The sequence below is a fragment of the Plasmodium relictum genome (genome assembly GCF_900005765.1).
Source record: "Plasmodium relictum strain SGS1 genome assembly, chromosome: 11".
Classification (NCBI taxonomy): Eukaryota; Apicomplexa; class Aconoidasida; order Haemosporida; family Plasmodiidae; genus Plasmodium; species Plasmodium relictum.
Genome location: NC_041689.1, coordinates 664,999 through 679,782, shown reverse-complemented (window position 1 = coordinate 679,782; position 14,784 = coordinate 664,999). Strand labels below are relative to the sequence as shown.

The 14,784-nt window shown below is 17.5% G+C and overlaps 5 protein-coding genes across 5 annotated transcripts; 4 read left to right on the top strand and 1 right to left on the bottom strand.

The window, feature by feature from the left end:
- Positions 1 to 542: 542 nt before the first annotated feature.
- PRELSG_1117600 (bifunctional methylenetetrahydrofolate dehydrogenase/cyclohydrolase, putative) lies at positions 543 to 2,405 on the top strand (the record flags this gene model as incomplete). The annotated part of the gene is made up of 1 exon (XM_028677442.1): positions 543 to 2,405. One exon carries the CDS (start codon positions 543 to 545, stop codon positions 2,403 to 2,405), a length of 1,863 nt encoding a protein of 620 aa, XP_028533832.1.
- Positions 2,406 to 3,775: 1,370 nt separating this feature from the next.
- On the top strand, positions 3,776 to 6,128 carry SNF1 (SNF1-related protein kinase catalytic subunit alpha, putative; the record flags this gene model as incomplete). The annotated part of the gene is made up of 2 exons (XM_028677441.1): positions 3,776 to 5,708; positions 6,052 to 6,128. 2 exons carry the CDS (start codon positions 3,776 to 3,778, stop codon positions 6,126 to 6,128), a joined length of 2,010 nt encoding a protein of 669 aa, XP_028533831.1.
- A 283-nt stretch (positions 6,129 to 6,411) lies between these two features.
- PRELSG_1117400 (conserved Plasmodium protein, unknown function) lies at positions 6,412 to 8,690 on the top strand (the record flags this gene model as incomplete). The annotated part of the gene is made up of 10 exons (XM_028677440.1): positions 6,412 to 6,504; positions 6,584 to 6,643; positions 6,868 to 6,939; positions 7,025 to 7,110; positions 7,243 to 7,405; positions 7,499 to 7,664; positions 7,827 to 7,869; positions 7,974 to 8,135; positions 8,271 to 8,376; positions 8,508 to 8,690. 10 exons carry the CDS (start codon positions 6,412 to 6,414, stop codon positions 8,688 to 8,690), a joined length of 1,134 nt encoding a protein of 377 aa, XP_028533830.1.
- Positions 8,691 to 8,972: 282 nt separating this feature from the next.
- On the bottom strand, positions 8,973 to 10,940 carry HAS1 (ATP-dependent RNA helicase HAS1, putative; the record flags this gene model as incomplete). Its single annotated transcript, XM_028677439.1, has 2 exons — positions 8,973 to 9,116; positions 9,216 to 10,940. The coding sequence occupies 2 exons, from the start codon at positions 10,938 to 10,940 to the stop codon at positions 8,973 to 8,975; spliced, it is 1,869 nt and encodes a 622-aa protein (XP_028533829.1).
- Positions 10,941 to 12,742: 1,802 nt separating this feature from the next.
- On the top strand, positions 12,743 to 13,576 carry PRELSG_1117200 (tetratricopeptide repeat protein, putative; the record flags this gene model as incomplete). The annotated part of the gene is made up of 1 exon (XM_028677438.1): positions 12,743 to 13,576. The coding sequence occupies one exon, from the start codon at positions 12,743 to 12,745 to the stop codon at positions 13,574 to 13,576; it is 834 nt and encodes a 277-aa protein (XP_028533828.1).
- Positions 13,577 to 14,784: the final 1,208 nt, after the last annotated feature.

Below are 14,784 nucleotides of genomic sequence, written 5' to 3'. Positions count from 1 at the left end.
TACCAATTAAATTTAAAGAAAAATAAAAAACTCATTCGTAGTAAGTAAAAATTTGATAGCATCAAAATATTTGTAAAAAAAAAAAAAGTTACGTTTAGGGAATTTTTCATTTTTATTTTTACTCAATTACTTCTTTTATTTTTGTTTATTTTTTTTAAAACACAATTTTGGATCTTATTTTATTTGGTATAAAAAAAAATTAATTAAAAAGTTAAGGTGTTTGAATTTTTTCCATCATCACTCTTAATATTGTTTTGTTTCTAAAATTATTAATCATTATGACTATTTTTAAAAAAAAAAAAATGAAATAACTTAGTGTATGTTTAAATAAACATATTAATGAATAAGTTTATGTAAATATGTGTATAAATATATATATAAAGATCTACAAAAGTATTTTAATAAATACATGAATAGTTTTAAGTTCCTATAAATATATATAAATTTTTACAAAATAAATAATTTGTAAAATAAGTAAATCCCATTATAAACTTTATTTTATTTTATTTTTAATTTTATTCTATTCTTTTTTTTATTCTATTATGAGTTGCACTTTTTTAAATGGGTACAATATAGCTGAGAGGATCGATGAAGCTATTTTAGAAAGGATTATACATAACAACAAAAAAAAATTAAAGAGCAAATGCCAAGTTAAGAAGTTGTTTATAATTTATTCAGAAAACATTTCAAATTACTCTTACTTATACATTATATTAAAGAAGAGTATTTATTTAAACTCAGATGTTATTTTTATACTTATAAGAATAAATAAGGATGTTAGTGAAAATAAGTTAAAGAATATAATACAAAAAATAAGTAACAAAAACAATGACTCATACATAATCATTTTATCTCCTTTAAGTTGTCATATAAATAAATGTTATATATCTAAATATATTAAGGAAGAAAAAGATATCGATGGTGCTAATTATAAAACCATCTTCAAATTAATTAAAAATAGTAATAATATTGTTAGTTCTAATATATCTTATAGTTTTTTAACATTTATAAACATTTTACAAAACTCTTATATTAAAATTTTTAATGTTTTATTAAATTTTTTTTGGACAATTTTGTTTTTTCCAGTATTAGAAAAAAAAGAAAGTTCTAAAAAAATTGTTATTGCAAATAATTCAATAAATAACAAAATACTCAAAACACCAAAAGGAAATTGCAAAGCTATAAGTAATATGTTGTTTAATTATAAAAAAAAACAAGATAATGAAAATTCAAATAAATTACAGAGGGAAAATGATATATTAATACGCAATTATTTAAAAAATGTTAATTATAACATTCCTTGCTGTGTCTATTCAATTCTTTTATTTATTAAGTATTATAATATCAATATAAAAAACAAGAATATTTTAATTTTAAATAATAATATAAATATATTCTTAACATTGTTTATCCTTTTTTTTCGCAATAAAATTTCGACGATAGTTTATGATGCAATAACAGGAAATATTCTATGTAGGTATAAAAATAATGACAGAAATAAATTTTATTTTAATATTAATAATAAAAAATCATTAATAAAAGATGAGGAGGATTTTAGGTGTAAATGTAAAAAATTTTTGAATTATTATATTGTTAGTAAAAATAAAAACAGAAAGATTAGCAAGGAAAACATAAAAAAAAATATGAAAAACAAAATAATTAAATTTTCTGATGTTATAATAATTGGTATAGGGTGTAGTAATATTTTAAAAAAAAAACATATAAAAAAAAGTGCTGTCATTTTAGATTTAGGAATCAACTTAAAATACTATGAAAAAAATAATACAAAGTTTGAATCATCCGAGCAAGGAAATAAAAACAAAAATGCCAATAAATATATTAACGAAAATAATAATGTTAATTTTAAAATTGATTTATATAAAAAAAAAAATTATAACTATTTTCAAAGGAGATTTTTATATGGACATAAAAATGTGGAAATTGTTTTTAATAAAAGAAAAAGAAAAATTTTGTATTTTTTTAGAAAAGCCAAAATAAAATTAAAAGTAGATAACAATATTCCATCCCTAAGATGCACAAATATAAAATTAAAAAAATATAAAAATAATTCATTATATATAAAAAGAAAAGAAAAAAAGAAGAATCCTTTTCATAGATACACCGAGGTTACGCGCTTTAAAATATGTTCTATTAACAATGAAAATAGAAATAGACATAGAGAAAAAAAAAAAAAAAAAAAATATATTACACATTTAAAAACGAATGAATCAAAATTAAAATTTGCTAATAAATTAGCAAAATTTTTAGAAAATTATAATATTACTGGAGATGCTGATTTAAAATGCAGTGACAAATGTCAATATATTTCAAGTGTACCTGGAGGCTTAGGACCAATTACAACTTCTATTTTATTTTATAATTTATATTTTAAAAAATTATACTAATAAGTTGTGAAGAAAGATGATTTATTTTTATTTATTTTTTTTTAATAATACTTTATAGTATTTATTTGTATGATCTTTTCAATAAAGTTTTTTTTTGTGTTTTTAACGTTATAATCATGTCATATTTATGCATTTTTTTTTTTTTTAATTAAATTTTTATCGTTGAATTTGTATATATTAGATTTATTTTACTTTATAAAATAAAATTTTTCATAGTATTTTTAAATTTAAATTAATTTATATATTTGCTTATATTTTGTTGAAAATAATGAAAATGTTTCAAAAGCTTGTGAATTCATTAAGAAATTTTTAAAGTATCTTAATTTAATAAAAATGTAATTTTTTTTTTTTTTTTATTTTATATAAAAAAAAATTTATAATACTCTATAACAGTTGCTTTAATTGTCCTAAATGAGTGTTTATTTAATTAAAATAGAGTTATGTTAAAAAATACTTTCCTAATTTATTAAAAACATCACTATATTATTTTTAGAACATATAAAAAAATATATATAAATAATTTATAATTTATGCATTTCTCTTTTTGTAAACAAAAACATTTATATTATATTTGAACTATATTATGCTTTAAAAATTAAGAAATATAAAACAAAATTTAAAAAATTTTTATTATTTTTTATTTTCTTTTTTTTTTATATTAATATAATAAAGAAAAATATAACATTACACATTCTTTCTTAAAAAACAATGTGTAATATCGAAATGGAATAAATTGTAATAATATATGCTTGGTTTTTAATGAAATACTTTTATTCACTATATTTTATTACAAATAAAATTTTTCTATTATTATTATTTTTAAAGGTACACACAAAAAAAAAAAAAATAAAATAAAAAAAGTAAAATAAAAATAAATAAATAAATAAATAAAACAAAATAAAATAAAATTGTAGAGTGAAATAACTTGAATTAAATAAAAAAAAAGTAATATTTTATAAATTTTAAAAAAAATCGTAAAAAAAAATTAAAAAAAAAATTCTTCTATTTAAATTTTTTTATAAATGGCAAAAAATACAGAAATATGAAATAATTGTTATCCTTATTTTACTTAATTTTTTATATGAATGGATAAAGGTATTAATAATAAAATTATGACTTAATATTGAAAAGTAGAATTATAAAAAAAAAATTTCATATCAAATGTGTAACTATTTAATATTTTACATATACATATAATCCTCATACCCATATAATGATATATAATACATGTATATGTATATTTTTATTATAAATCACTTTTCAGTTAGTTTTATTTATATTTATTATCTTTATAACTTCTATTATTAATATATATTATTAATTAATTATTGTATAATACTTTTTTTTTTTTTTTTTTTTTTTGCTAATAGATGCTTGACAATGAAATATTAAGCAAATATGAAATTCACGAAACTTTAGGTATGGGATCTTTTGGTAAAGTCCATTTAGGTATACACAAAAAAACGAAAATAAAAGTTGCTATAAAATTAATAAATAAAAAAAAGTTATTCGATATGAATATGGAAGACAAAATTAGAAAAGAAACAAATATAATGTTGAGATTATATCATAAGAACATAGTAAATTTTTACGAGATATTAGATGTGTATTTTTATATAATATTCGCATTTGAATATGTAGAAAATGGAGAATTGTTTGATTACGTTGTACATAAATTAAGATTAAAAGAATTAGAAGCAAAGAAATTTTTTTATGAAATTGTATGTGGGGTTGAATATCTTCACGATAATTATATTTGCCACAGAGATTTAAAGTTAGAAAATATTTTATTAGATAAAAATTATAATATAAAAATTGTAGATTTTGGTTTGTCCAATTTTATGAAAAACGATTTTTTAAAAACGTCATGCGGTTCACCAAATTACGCTTCACCCGAAGTTATATCAGGAAAAACTTATTTGGGATGTGAGATAGATGTGTGGTCATTAGGTGTTATTTTATTTGCGATGCTGTGCGGTTTCTTGCCTTTTGATGATGAAGACATACATGATTTATTTGAAAAAATTAAAAATGGGATTTTTTCCATCCCTGGACATGTATCTTATTATGCAAAAGATCTTATAAAAAAAATTCTAATAGTTGATCCTAGTAAAAGAATCACAGTACATCAAATTAAAAAACATCCATGGTTTTTTATTGATTATAACATTCTAGATTTAATGAGTAATAATATAATAAATTATTATATAGACAAAAAGATTTTAAAATATTTAATAAAGATAGGGTATACATTCCATAAAAATAAAAAAAAAAATGAAAAATGCTATTACAATAATTACAGCACTTTATTAGATAAGGATGAAAATTGTCATTTTGTTTTTGATAATTATTTTAACAGAGGCAAGTATACAAATAAAGAAAATGTTATATTTTACAATCAGATGGATAACATATATTTTGCTCATAAATTAATATATGTTAATAAAACTAATTCTAGATTAAAAGAAAAGAAATATAAGTTAAATTCTTTTTATAATATCTTACATATATATAATTTAAAGGATTTTTTCAAAATTAAAGAGGAATATATTGACGTTGCTAATGATCGAAGTGATAACAAAATTGTGCGTTTTAATAAAAGTATAAATTTAATAAAAAAAAGAATAAAGAATAGAATTTCTAGCAGGTTGCATTTACGTAATTTCACAAATAATAATTTAAAAGTCAATTATAGTAATCAATTAAATCTAATTGAAAATAATACTTATTTTGTGGGATCTTTTCATTCAAATAAAAAGAAAACAAATACTCCTGAAACAATGAATGAGTCAATGGATAATAAAGTAGAGTATATGGATTACAACAAAAATGACTCTAGAGATAAATCGGATGACGAATTCACATTCAATTTTCAAGAAAGAATACAATTTTATCATAATTATCATAATAATATATACAATTATAATTATTGTTGTGTAAATGAAAAATATAATGAAACTAATAACTGGAAGTTAGGTATAGAAACTGATTTAGATATTAATAAAATTTTTACGATTATTTTAAATAATTTGGAGAAATTAAATTTCACCGTAAGATTTTTAGATATTAACAAAATATATTGCTATAAAAAAAACAATTTTACAAAAAAACAAGATGTTATGATAGAAAACAATGATAATAACTGCAATGCTATTTATTCTAATAATGTTATAAATGATTATTTAAAAATAAATGGCAATCAAGAAGAATGCGAAGAAGATTGTACTGCTTTATATATATGTATATTCAGTAAACATAATTTTTATTACATAGATTTTTTATCTCATCATGGGCATCTAATAAGTATGAAAAAAAAACAAAAATATATTATTATATTTATATTAATAATGAAAACAATTAGACTGAAATTTAAAAAAAAAAATATTCTTTTATAACCATAACAATAATAAATTTATACAAAAAAAAAAAAAAAAAAGAAAAAAAAAATTAAGACAAAAATATATATAAGTATTTATATATCATACTTAATTATTTAGATTCAAGCTAATTATTATTAATAAAAAATTTTATTATTATATAAAATAATAAAAAGTGGAAAAAAATATATGTAAAAAGAATTATATGTATTCATAATTAGTTTTTACTTCATTTAATTTTATTTTTCTTTCATTCCTTTAATTTGTAGAGTGCTCATTAGAAATTTTAAAATTAAGAAGCAAAATTTGCGAAGACATCATATCTATAAAAAAAATAAAAAAATAAATTATTTTATTTATTTTTATTTTACTATTTTTTTTTTTTTTTTAATTTATCTCTCTATTTGAAGATAATTAATTATCATTTTACTTCATATTAATATTTTTTTTTTTTAAATATATATAATTTCGTTTAAATATAAATTTTAAAAATAATTTTTTAGTGTTTTTTTTTTTCTTACACATATTATTGCACAAACGTAAGATTTAAAATATATTTTTTTTTATTTTATATACATTTTTATTAAAATTCACTCTATATTAAATAACAATAATAAAAAAAAAAAAAAATGAAATTCAATAGTAATTTTTTGTCTAAATTAAAGAAAAAGAAGAAAAAAAAAGAAAATGAATTGTTAAATGAATTAAATAAAATTGAGGAAGTATGTATAGCATTTACTTTCTTTTTTTGATTTTCTTTCTCTTTTTTTTTAAATATAAAAATAAATTTTTTTTAAATAGAAATGGCTAAAAGGAGATGATAACAAAAACAAGGAAACCAAAAATTCAGCGAAAAGAGAAGTATTTTAAAATAATAATTTTATATAGTAGAAAGAAAAAAAACTTTAAAAATTATAAAAATAATAACAAATAAATAAAATATTATAAATAAGAAAATATTATATAATGATGAGAAATATACAACAACAACAACAACAAAAAAAAAGAAAAAAAAAAAGACAATTATATTAAAAGGTTAAATGCATCGCTTTTTCTTTTATATTTTTTCCCTTTTTTTTTTAAAGGAAATTCTAGAGTTCATACAAAAACAAGATGAATTTAAAAATATTAAAAAAATTGTTACTGATAAAATAGAAGTATAAGAAATAAAAACAAAAAATATTTATAATAGAATTAACAACGCATGAAAATTTTTATTTTGTTGTTTTTTTTATTCTACAGGAAACAAAAAAAAATGTATCATCAAAAATTATTAAGAATGATAAAGGATTGCTAAAAGAACTTCAAAAGCAAATTGAAGAAAAAAAGTTAATATTTAAAAATTTTACTATACAACATACACATATATATATACATGATATATCTTGTATCTATTTATTATTATAAATTACATTTTTTTATTTTTAATATTATTCTTAATAACTTTATACATGTTAAAGATTACGACAAGAAAAACTAAATAAAGAAAATATCAAGAGAGAAGAAATTGAAACTACATATTTGTCAGAAGTTGAAAAAAAACAAAAAGAATCAGAAAAAAATATTATTTTAAAAAATAAAGAAAGTGCATTAATAATAAAAAATCAAATTCAAGAAAATTATGTACATTAAATACTAAAAAAAAAAATTATTATGAAATATATACATAAATGTCTTAATTTTATTTTATTATTAAAAATTTATTTATTCGAATAGTTAAGAAAACAAGAAGAAGATAGATTAAAAATCATAGAAGGAAAACTAATGCAAAAACAATTTGAAAAAAATAAGATTGAAGAATTAGAAAAAAGACAAGAAAAAATCAAAGAACAAAAAGCACTTTACAATTACATGTTAGACAGCAATAGAAAACACATTGAAAGTAATATAGAAAATCTACAAAATAATTATATATAATGATTTAAGCGTATTATTAATTAGTAAAAGTGAAATAAATAGTAACAATATTTTTTTCTACCTTTTTCTTTCTTTATATATGTGTATATATATATATATATATATATTTAACTTTTTTATAAATAAGTTTCAAATGAAAAGAAAAGAGAGGAGAAGAAAGAAGATGAAGAGTAAAAAAAAAAAAAAATAAATAAAAGAAAAATTATTAAAAAGAAAATTTTCATCTTAATATAAAATTAAATCGACTTTGATTTAAAAAAAAAAAAATTGATAGATATGCAAGATATTTAAAGGAAAAAGAACAACGAGAAAAAGAATATGAAGAAAAAATAAAAAAGGAAAAAGATGAAAAAGAAAAAGAAATTCAAGAAATAAGAATGAAACAAAAAAAAAATGTTGAATTATTAGCTCATTTTGATGAAATCCAAGCATTCAAGTATAAATATATAGAAAATAAATATATATATATATATATATATATATGGTAAAAAATTTATATTTTATTTAGTTCATCTGTATATTATTTCAAATTTACTGCGTAACTTGAATTTTAACAAATTTTTATTTGAAGATGGCAAAAAGAAAAAGAAATTAAAGATGAAGAAAAAAGAGCTTTAGAAGAAGAAGAAAAAAAGAAAAAAATAGAGGAGTTAAAAAATGCAAGATTAATTGCTATGGTTAATAAATATATTTAAAAATAATGATATAAATATAAATGCATAATGATATATGATATATATATGTATATTAATAAAATAATCTTTCTTTAAATAATTTTTTTTTTTTTTTGTCTCAAAACATTTCATAGGAGGAAAAGAAGAAAAAAAAATTAGAACAATTAGAAGAGGATAAAAAAGAAGGAGAAATTTTGAAAAATATATACGAAAATTATGTACTAACTTTTGAAAACATAATAAGAATAATTCTTTTAATATATATATATATTTACATGTCTATTTTATATATAGGAAAAAGAGAAAAAAGAAAATGAGGAAAAAGAAAAATTAAAAAAGAAAAATTATTATAAAAGTTTAACAAAATTAATTAGTTTTAAAAAGAAAAAAAATAATATAAAAAATTGAAAATATGAATAATGGGAAATTATAAACTCAATAAGAATATACAATGATATATTGCTATAAATAAATGCTAACACAATAAAAAAAAGAAAATATTAAAGCATCAAAAAAAAAAAAAAAAAAAAAAAAGCTTGTTTTAATTATTAAAAAATAAGAATTAAAAAATCAAAAGCATATTTACATTATATTTGTTTTCACTTAAATTTCTTTTTTTTTATATTTAATTTTAAATTTAAATCAACTTTTGGGGGTACTTCTAACCCAAAATTCTTCGAAGTTAAAAGTAAATTCAGATTGTTCACATCAAAAACATCTTTGAGTGCATAAGTAATATAACTCTATAAAAAAAAAAAAAGGTAATAATTGATGATTATATATAAGATTCTTGAAAAAAAAAATATACATGTATATATATATTAATATTTTAATTTTCTTACATTTAAATATGCTTTAAAAGCTTCTCTAGCCATTTTGTGTAAATGAAAGTTTTTTGTAACAATTGACTGAATATGTGATTGTATATTTATAACTTTACTAGCATCATATGCAAATTGATTTATTGGTATGTTATAAAATTTTAAATAGTTTAAAAATTTCAACTCATGTTCCATTAAAAATATAATGGCTGATCCATTTGAATCATTTCCTCGACAAGTTCTTCCTACTCTATGTATATATTCTTTCGAGTCATCAGGAGGATCATATTGAATAATATAATTAACATTAGGTATATCTAACCCCCTTGCAGCAACATTTGTGCATAATAAAATACCGTTTTGAGAACTTGAAAAATCATGAAAGCTTTTCAAGCGTTTATTTTGTTTTTTTTTGCCGTGAATACAATATGTTGGTATATCAATATAATTTAGTAAGTCGTTATAAAATTGAACTGACATACAATTATTAAAAAATACCATTATTTTTTTTGATAAATTTCTTTTTAAAAAAGTAAATAACAAAAGAAATCTTTTATCTTCTTCAACTAATGCATATCCTTGTTGTAGTCTTTCCACAGTTGCTATTTTTGTAGTCACCTCAATAAATATAGGTTTTTGTAAAGAAAGTCTAATTAAGCTTTCTACTTTAGTTGTTTGAGTTGCTGAAAATAATGCAGTTTGTCTTTTTTTCGGAAGTCTTTTTATAATTAAATTAATTTCTTCTTCAAAACCAATTTGCAATAATCTATCAGCTTCATCAATAATTAAACATATCAAATTCTTGTAAATAAATTCTTTTGTGTTTTGCATATGATCTAGTAATCTTCCAGGAGTAGCAATCAAAATATTAATTCCATGAATAAATTTTTTTTTTTCTTCATTTCTACTCATACCTCCAATAATAATACCATTAGTCTGAGGTATATACTTACATAAATCTTTACAAACTTGATATATTTGAAGACATAATTCTCTTGTTGGTGATATAATTAAAACTCCTGTTCCATTTTTTGGCAAAAATTTTATATTATATAAAATATGTATAGATGGTATAAGAAAAGCTAATGTTTTTCCTGATCCTGTTTTGGCTGCACCCAATATATCCTTACCATTTAAGAAATGAGGAATACATTTTGCTTGAATTTCTGTTAATTTAACAAAATTTAGCTCCTTTAAACCTTTTTTTAATGCATCACAAATATTTAAGTCTTCAAATTTCATTTCACTGTAAAAATTTTCTTGTGTACTAATTTCAGATGAAATTATTTCTGTTTTTTTTTCATTTTCAGATTCCTCTATTATTTTTTTTGAATCATTTTTTGAATCATTTAATGAATTAATTTTTGAATTCTCTTCAGAATCACTGGGTTTATCTCTTAAATCACCTAAACCATTTTCTACATTATTTAAGCGTTTTTCAGAATTAAAATTATTAGTTTTTTCCAATTCTATGTTAATCTTTTTTTTCTTTTTTTTTTTAATATTTTTTTTTATTTCATTATTAAGAATCTTTTTATTTTTTTTTGTTTCCATATTATTTGTTCTTTCATCTTTTTTAATTTTTTTTTTTACCTTAATATTGATATCATTTTTTTCTAATAAAATTTTTTTTTCATTCTCATCTTTTTGAAATTTTTTTTTTTTTTTCTTCTTTAATATATTTTTTTTTTTATTTTCTCTAAAATTATTGTGTTCTTTTTTTACTTTATATTCCAAATAAGTCATCTTTTTCAAAATTTAAAGTAATTTTTATGCTTTGTTATTAAGAAGAAAAAATTAATTTGGAATATTATAATTGCATTGGCTATTCTTAATTTTCGAAATTTATGTTTTTACAAAAATTTCATTTCTTTTAAATAAAATATTTGAATTTATATATTTATTTAATTAAAAACAATATAAATTTTTTTTTCATTGTTTCAAATATTATATATAAAAAAAAAATGTAGAAAACGTCGAAAAAAATTTAGAACAAAATTATATTTAAAAAATTTTTTTTTTTAAATATTAATTAAAATAATAATTTTTTTTTTTTTTAATGCATTTAAATTTTTACGAAAATTTTATTTAAATGATATAATTATTTATAGTTCTGTAATTTGAGACTTGTTTTTATTTTTTAAAATTGTAAAAAAATAAAAAAAAGTTGAAAAAAATACTGAATAAAACAATTTAGTGATATAATTATTTAAAGAATATATAATATTTTTTTTAATTAATATTTACATATTAGTTTATTTATATTGCGATTAAATCTATAAAAAATGTATTATTACTTGATTAAATAAAATAAAAAAACGATATTAAAATTAATAGTTAAATTAACTCTTAAAAAGTAGTTGAAAATATTGTTCCAATACAAGTATGAGGCGTATTTTTTTTCTATTTCATTTTATTTAAATTAAATACTTTGTCTAAATAAAGAAATTTTTACTTTATTAAATACAAATTGTAATAATAGAATTATAGAATATTATGTTTAAAAAATATATATATATATTAAACCAAAATTAATTATATATGGAAATTAAAAAGAAGAAAAAAAAAAGAAAAATATGAATGGAAGAATAATCTAAAATATAATTAATAATAAAATAAGTAATTATAATAAATGAATAGGTAAATAATGTAAATAAGTGATATCATTTTTTCTAAAATTTGGAAGTGCGCTGCATAAACTAAAAATAAATTTTCTATAACTTTCAATAAAATACAAAAAAAAAAAAAATTATATACTTTAATTATAAAATATAGTAACTTTTCTTATTAATCTAAATGTTTCAAAGAAATTATAAATAAGTGTGATTAAATATGTAGTTGTGTTTTCAAATTTTTGGATAATTTTTTTTTTTTTGTAAATCATAAAAATTGAAATCTGCAAACATGCACTTAATAAAAAAAAAAATAAAGCATAAAAAATTTCATTTTAAAACTTCTTAAAAAAAAATAAGTATTTATTTAAAAAAGATATTTTTAAATATAAAAGGATATGCACATTTTCAACTTATTTCTATATTACCATTTAATTATAATAGATAAACAAGTTCTTGTTTTCCTTTATATAGCATATTAAGAATAACAAATTTATATTATAAATGAAGTATTTTATATGAATTTCATATATAATAATTTTTTTTTTTTTTTGAACATAATTTTTTTGCGGTAATTATTTAAAAAATAAATATATCCTCTTTTAAAATATTTTAAATAAAAATATTTAATGCTGATAATAAAAAAATATATATTTCTTTTTTTTTTTTTATATATTTGAATCTTTAAATTTTATTATTAAAAAACTGAAACCATATGCATGCCTAATCTTTTAATAACTACTCACAATTAAAAAAAATAATAAAATTTTTTTTTTTGTATGAATAACAATTTTATATATTTTTATAATATTAAATAAAATATATTAGAAAAGTTGTGATAAGAGGGTTATTTTAAAATTAAAAAAGAATCTATATTTTAATAAATATATACTTTTATTCAAAAATAAATTAAGTAATTCTTTACTTTTAGGAAATATGGGAGGATCTGCTAGTAAGAATTTAGAATATTACAATTATACAAGTATGAGGCTTTTAGATACAGAAAATGAGAAAGAAGAAGAGTATTATAAAGAGAACGATGTTGAGGAAATAATTAAAAAGGCAAGAGAAATAAGAAACTATAATTTTAAAGAATCATTGGATTTATATTTCAAATCCTTAAGGATTTTGAAAAAATTAAAGGATAATAACTCAATAATATATAAAAATGTACTAGAATTTGAAATAAGGCCATTAGATGTAACAAATGATTCATTAAAATTAGATTTAAAAAATTTAGGAGAAAAAAATAAACGTTATGATTCGTCTTCATCAATTACCAATGATAATGTTTCAATAAATAAAAAGATCGCATCATTGTATAATGAAATAGGTGATTTATGTTGCATACATGATTTTTTAGATAAATCATTATTTTATTATGATAAAGCTTGTTCATATAATCCTTCAAAAGTAGATTATATATATAAAAAAGGAGTATTATATCAACAGATGAATCAAACTGAAAAAGCCATCAATACATTTAAACGCATCCTTTCAACTGATGAAAATCATATACCTACATTATTTTCACTGGGTAACTTATATAGATATATTGATAACAACATTGCTCTTGCATATTTTGAAGCAATACTTAAAAAAGAACCAAACAATTCAGAAGTTTTATCATTGATTGCATCCTGTTATGATAATTTAGGAAATTTAAATGAAGCTATTTCTTATCAAAATAAAGTTGTTCAAATAAATCCTGATAATTTCAATCATAAAAAATTTGCTCAAAGACTTATAGAAATGAAATTACAAAATTAAAAATTTTTTTTTATTATGTTCATAATGTTTTTTTTTTCATTTTTCCTTTTTTTTTTTTTTTTTTGTGAACTACGTAATCATTATTTTATTAAAAAAAAATTTAAATAAATGTTAGTAATTTGAGATATTATTTTAACTTTATATTATGTATATTTAGGTTTTTGTTTTTAGTGTATCAGTAAATTGTAAAATCAATTTTTTTTTGTTTGTTTTAATATATTTTTTTTTTTTTTTTTTAATTGTATAGAATAGAACATTTTTATATCCAATTTTCTGTTGTATTTGAAGACAGAATTTTTTAACATTTGTGTGATAATAAATTATTGAAGAAATTATAAAAAATTTTATTTAAGCATAAAAATATAACACAAGCCCTTGTTCTATTAATGAAATATTAAAATTGCTTTTATTTTTATTATAAAAATTTTTTTTTATTTAACAAAGAATATATGTACTAATACTTGTTTTATGTATATATTTTTTTTCTTAAAATATTCTGAATGTGCTACTTTTAAAGAAAGCATGATTTATCTTTATTAAAGAAGTAACACAAAATATAAATGAAGATATAATGTAGTATACTTTTATTGCTTTATTATATATTTACCTTTTATTTTATATATTTTATGTAATAGAAATAGTAAAAAAAAAGTATATTTAAGAATTGTAAAAATATGCTTTAATAAATTTAAACGGCAATAAAATGTAGATTATTTGTTATTATTATTTGGTAAATTCAAATTATTATTAAACTATTTTTAAAAAAATTTTGAAAAAAATTCTGCTCTTGATATAATAAAAAATATGTCTAAAATAAATTATGAAAACTATTAAAAAGAATTAATATATTCCTTTATTATATATTATAATTCATATAAATATGTAGTAATTTTTTTAAAATATATTTATTATATTATGTTTTTTTTTTTTATATAAGACAGTTTTGAGTTTACAAGTATATTTTATCACAGTTAATTTATATTTTTAAATATATAAATACATAAAATTTCATTTATATAAGTTGAATTTTTTTGCTACATTTAATTATATTTATAATGTAATTTTAAAAAATATATAAATGTACAAAAAATTAAAATTATATGTACATAATAAAGAAATACTAAATTTTAAAAAAAATATGTTTATACAAAAAAAGATATAGCATATATTAAAATTCTTTATAAATAAACTTAAATATTTTTTTCATT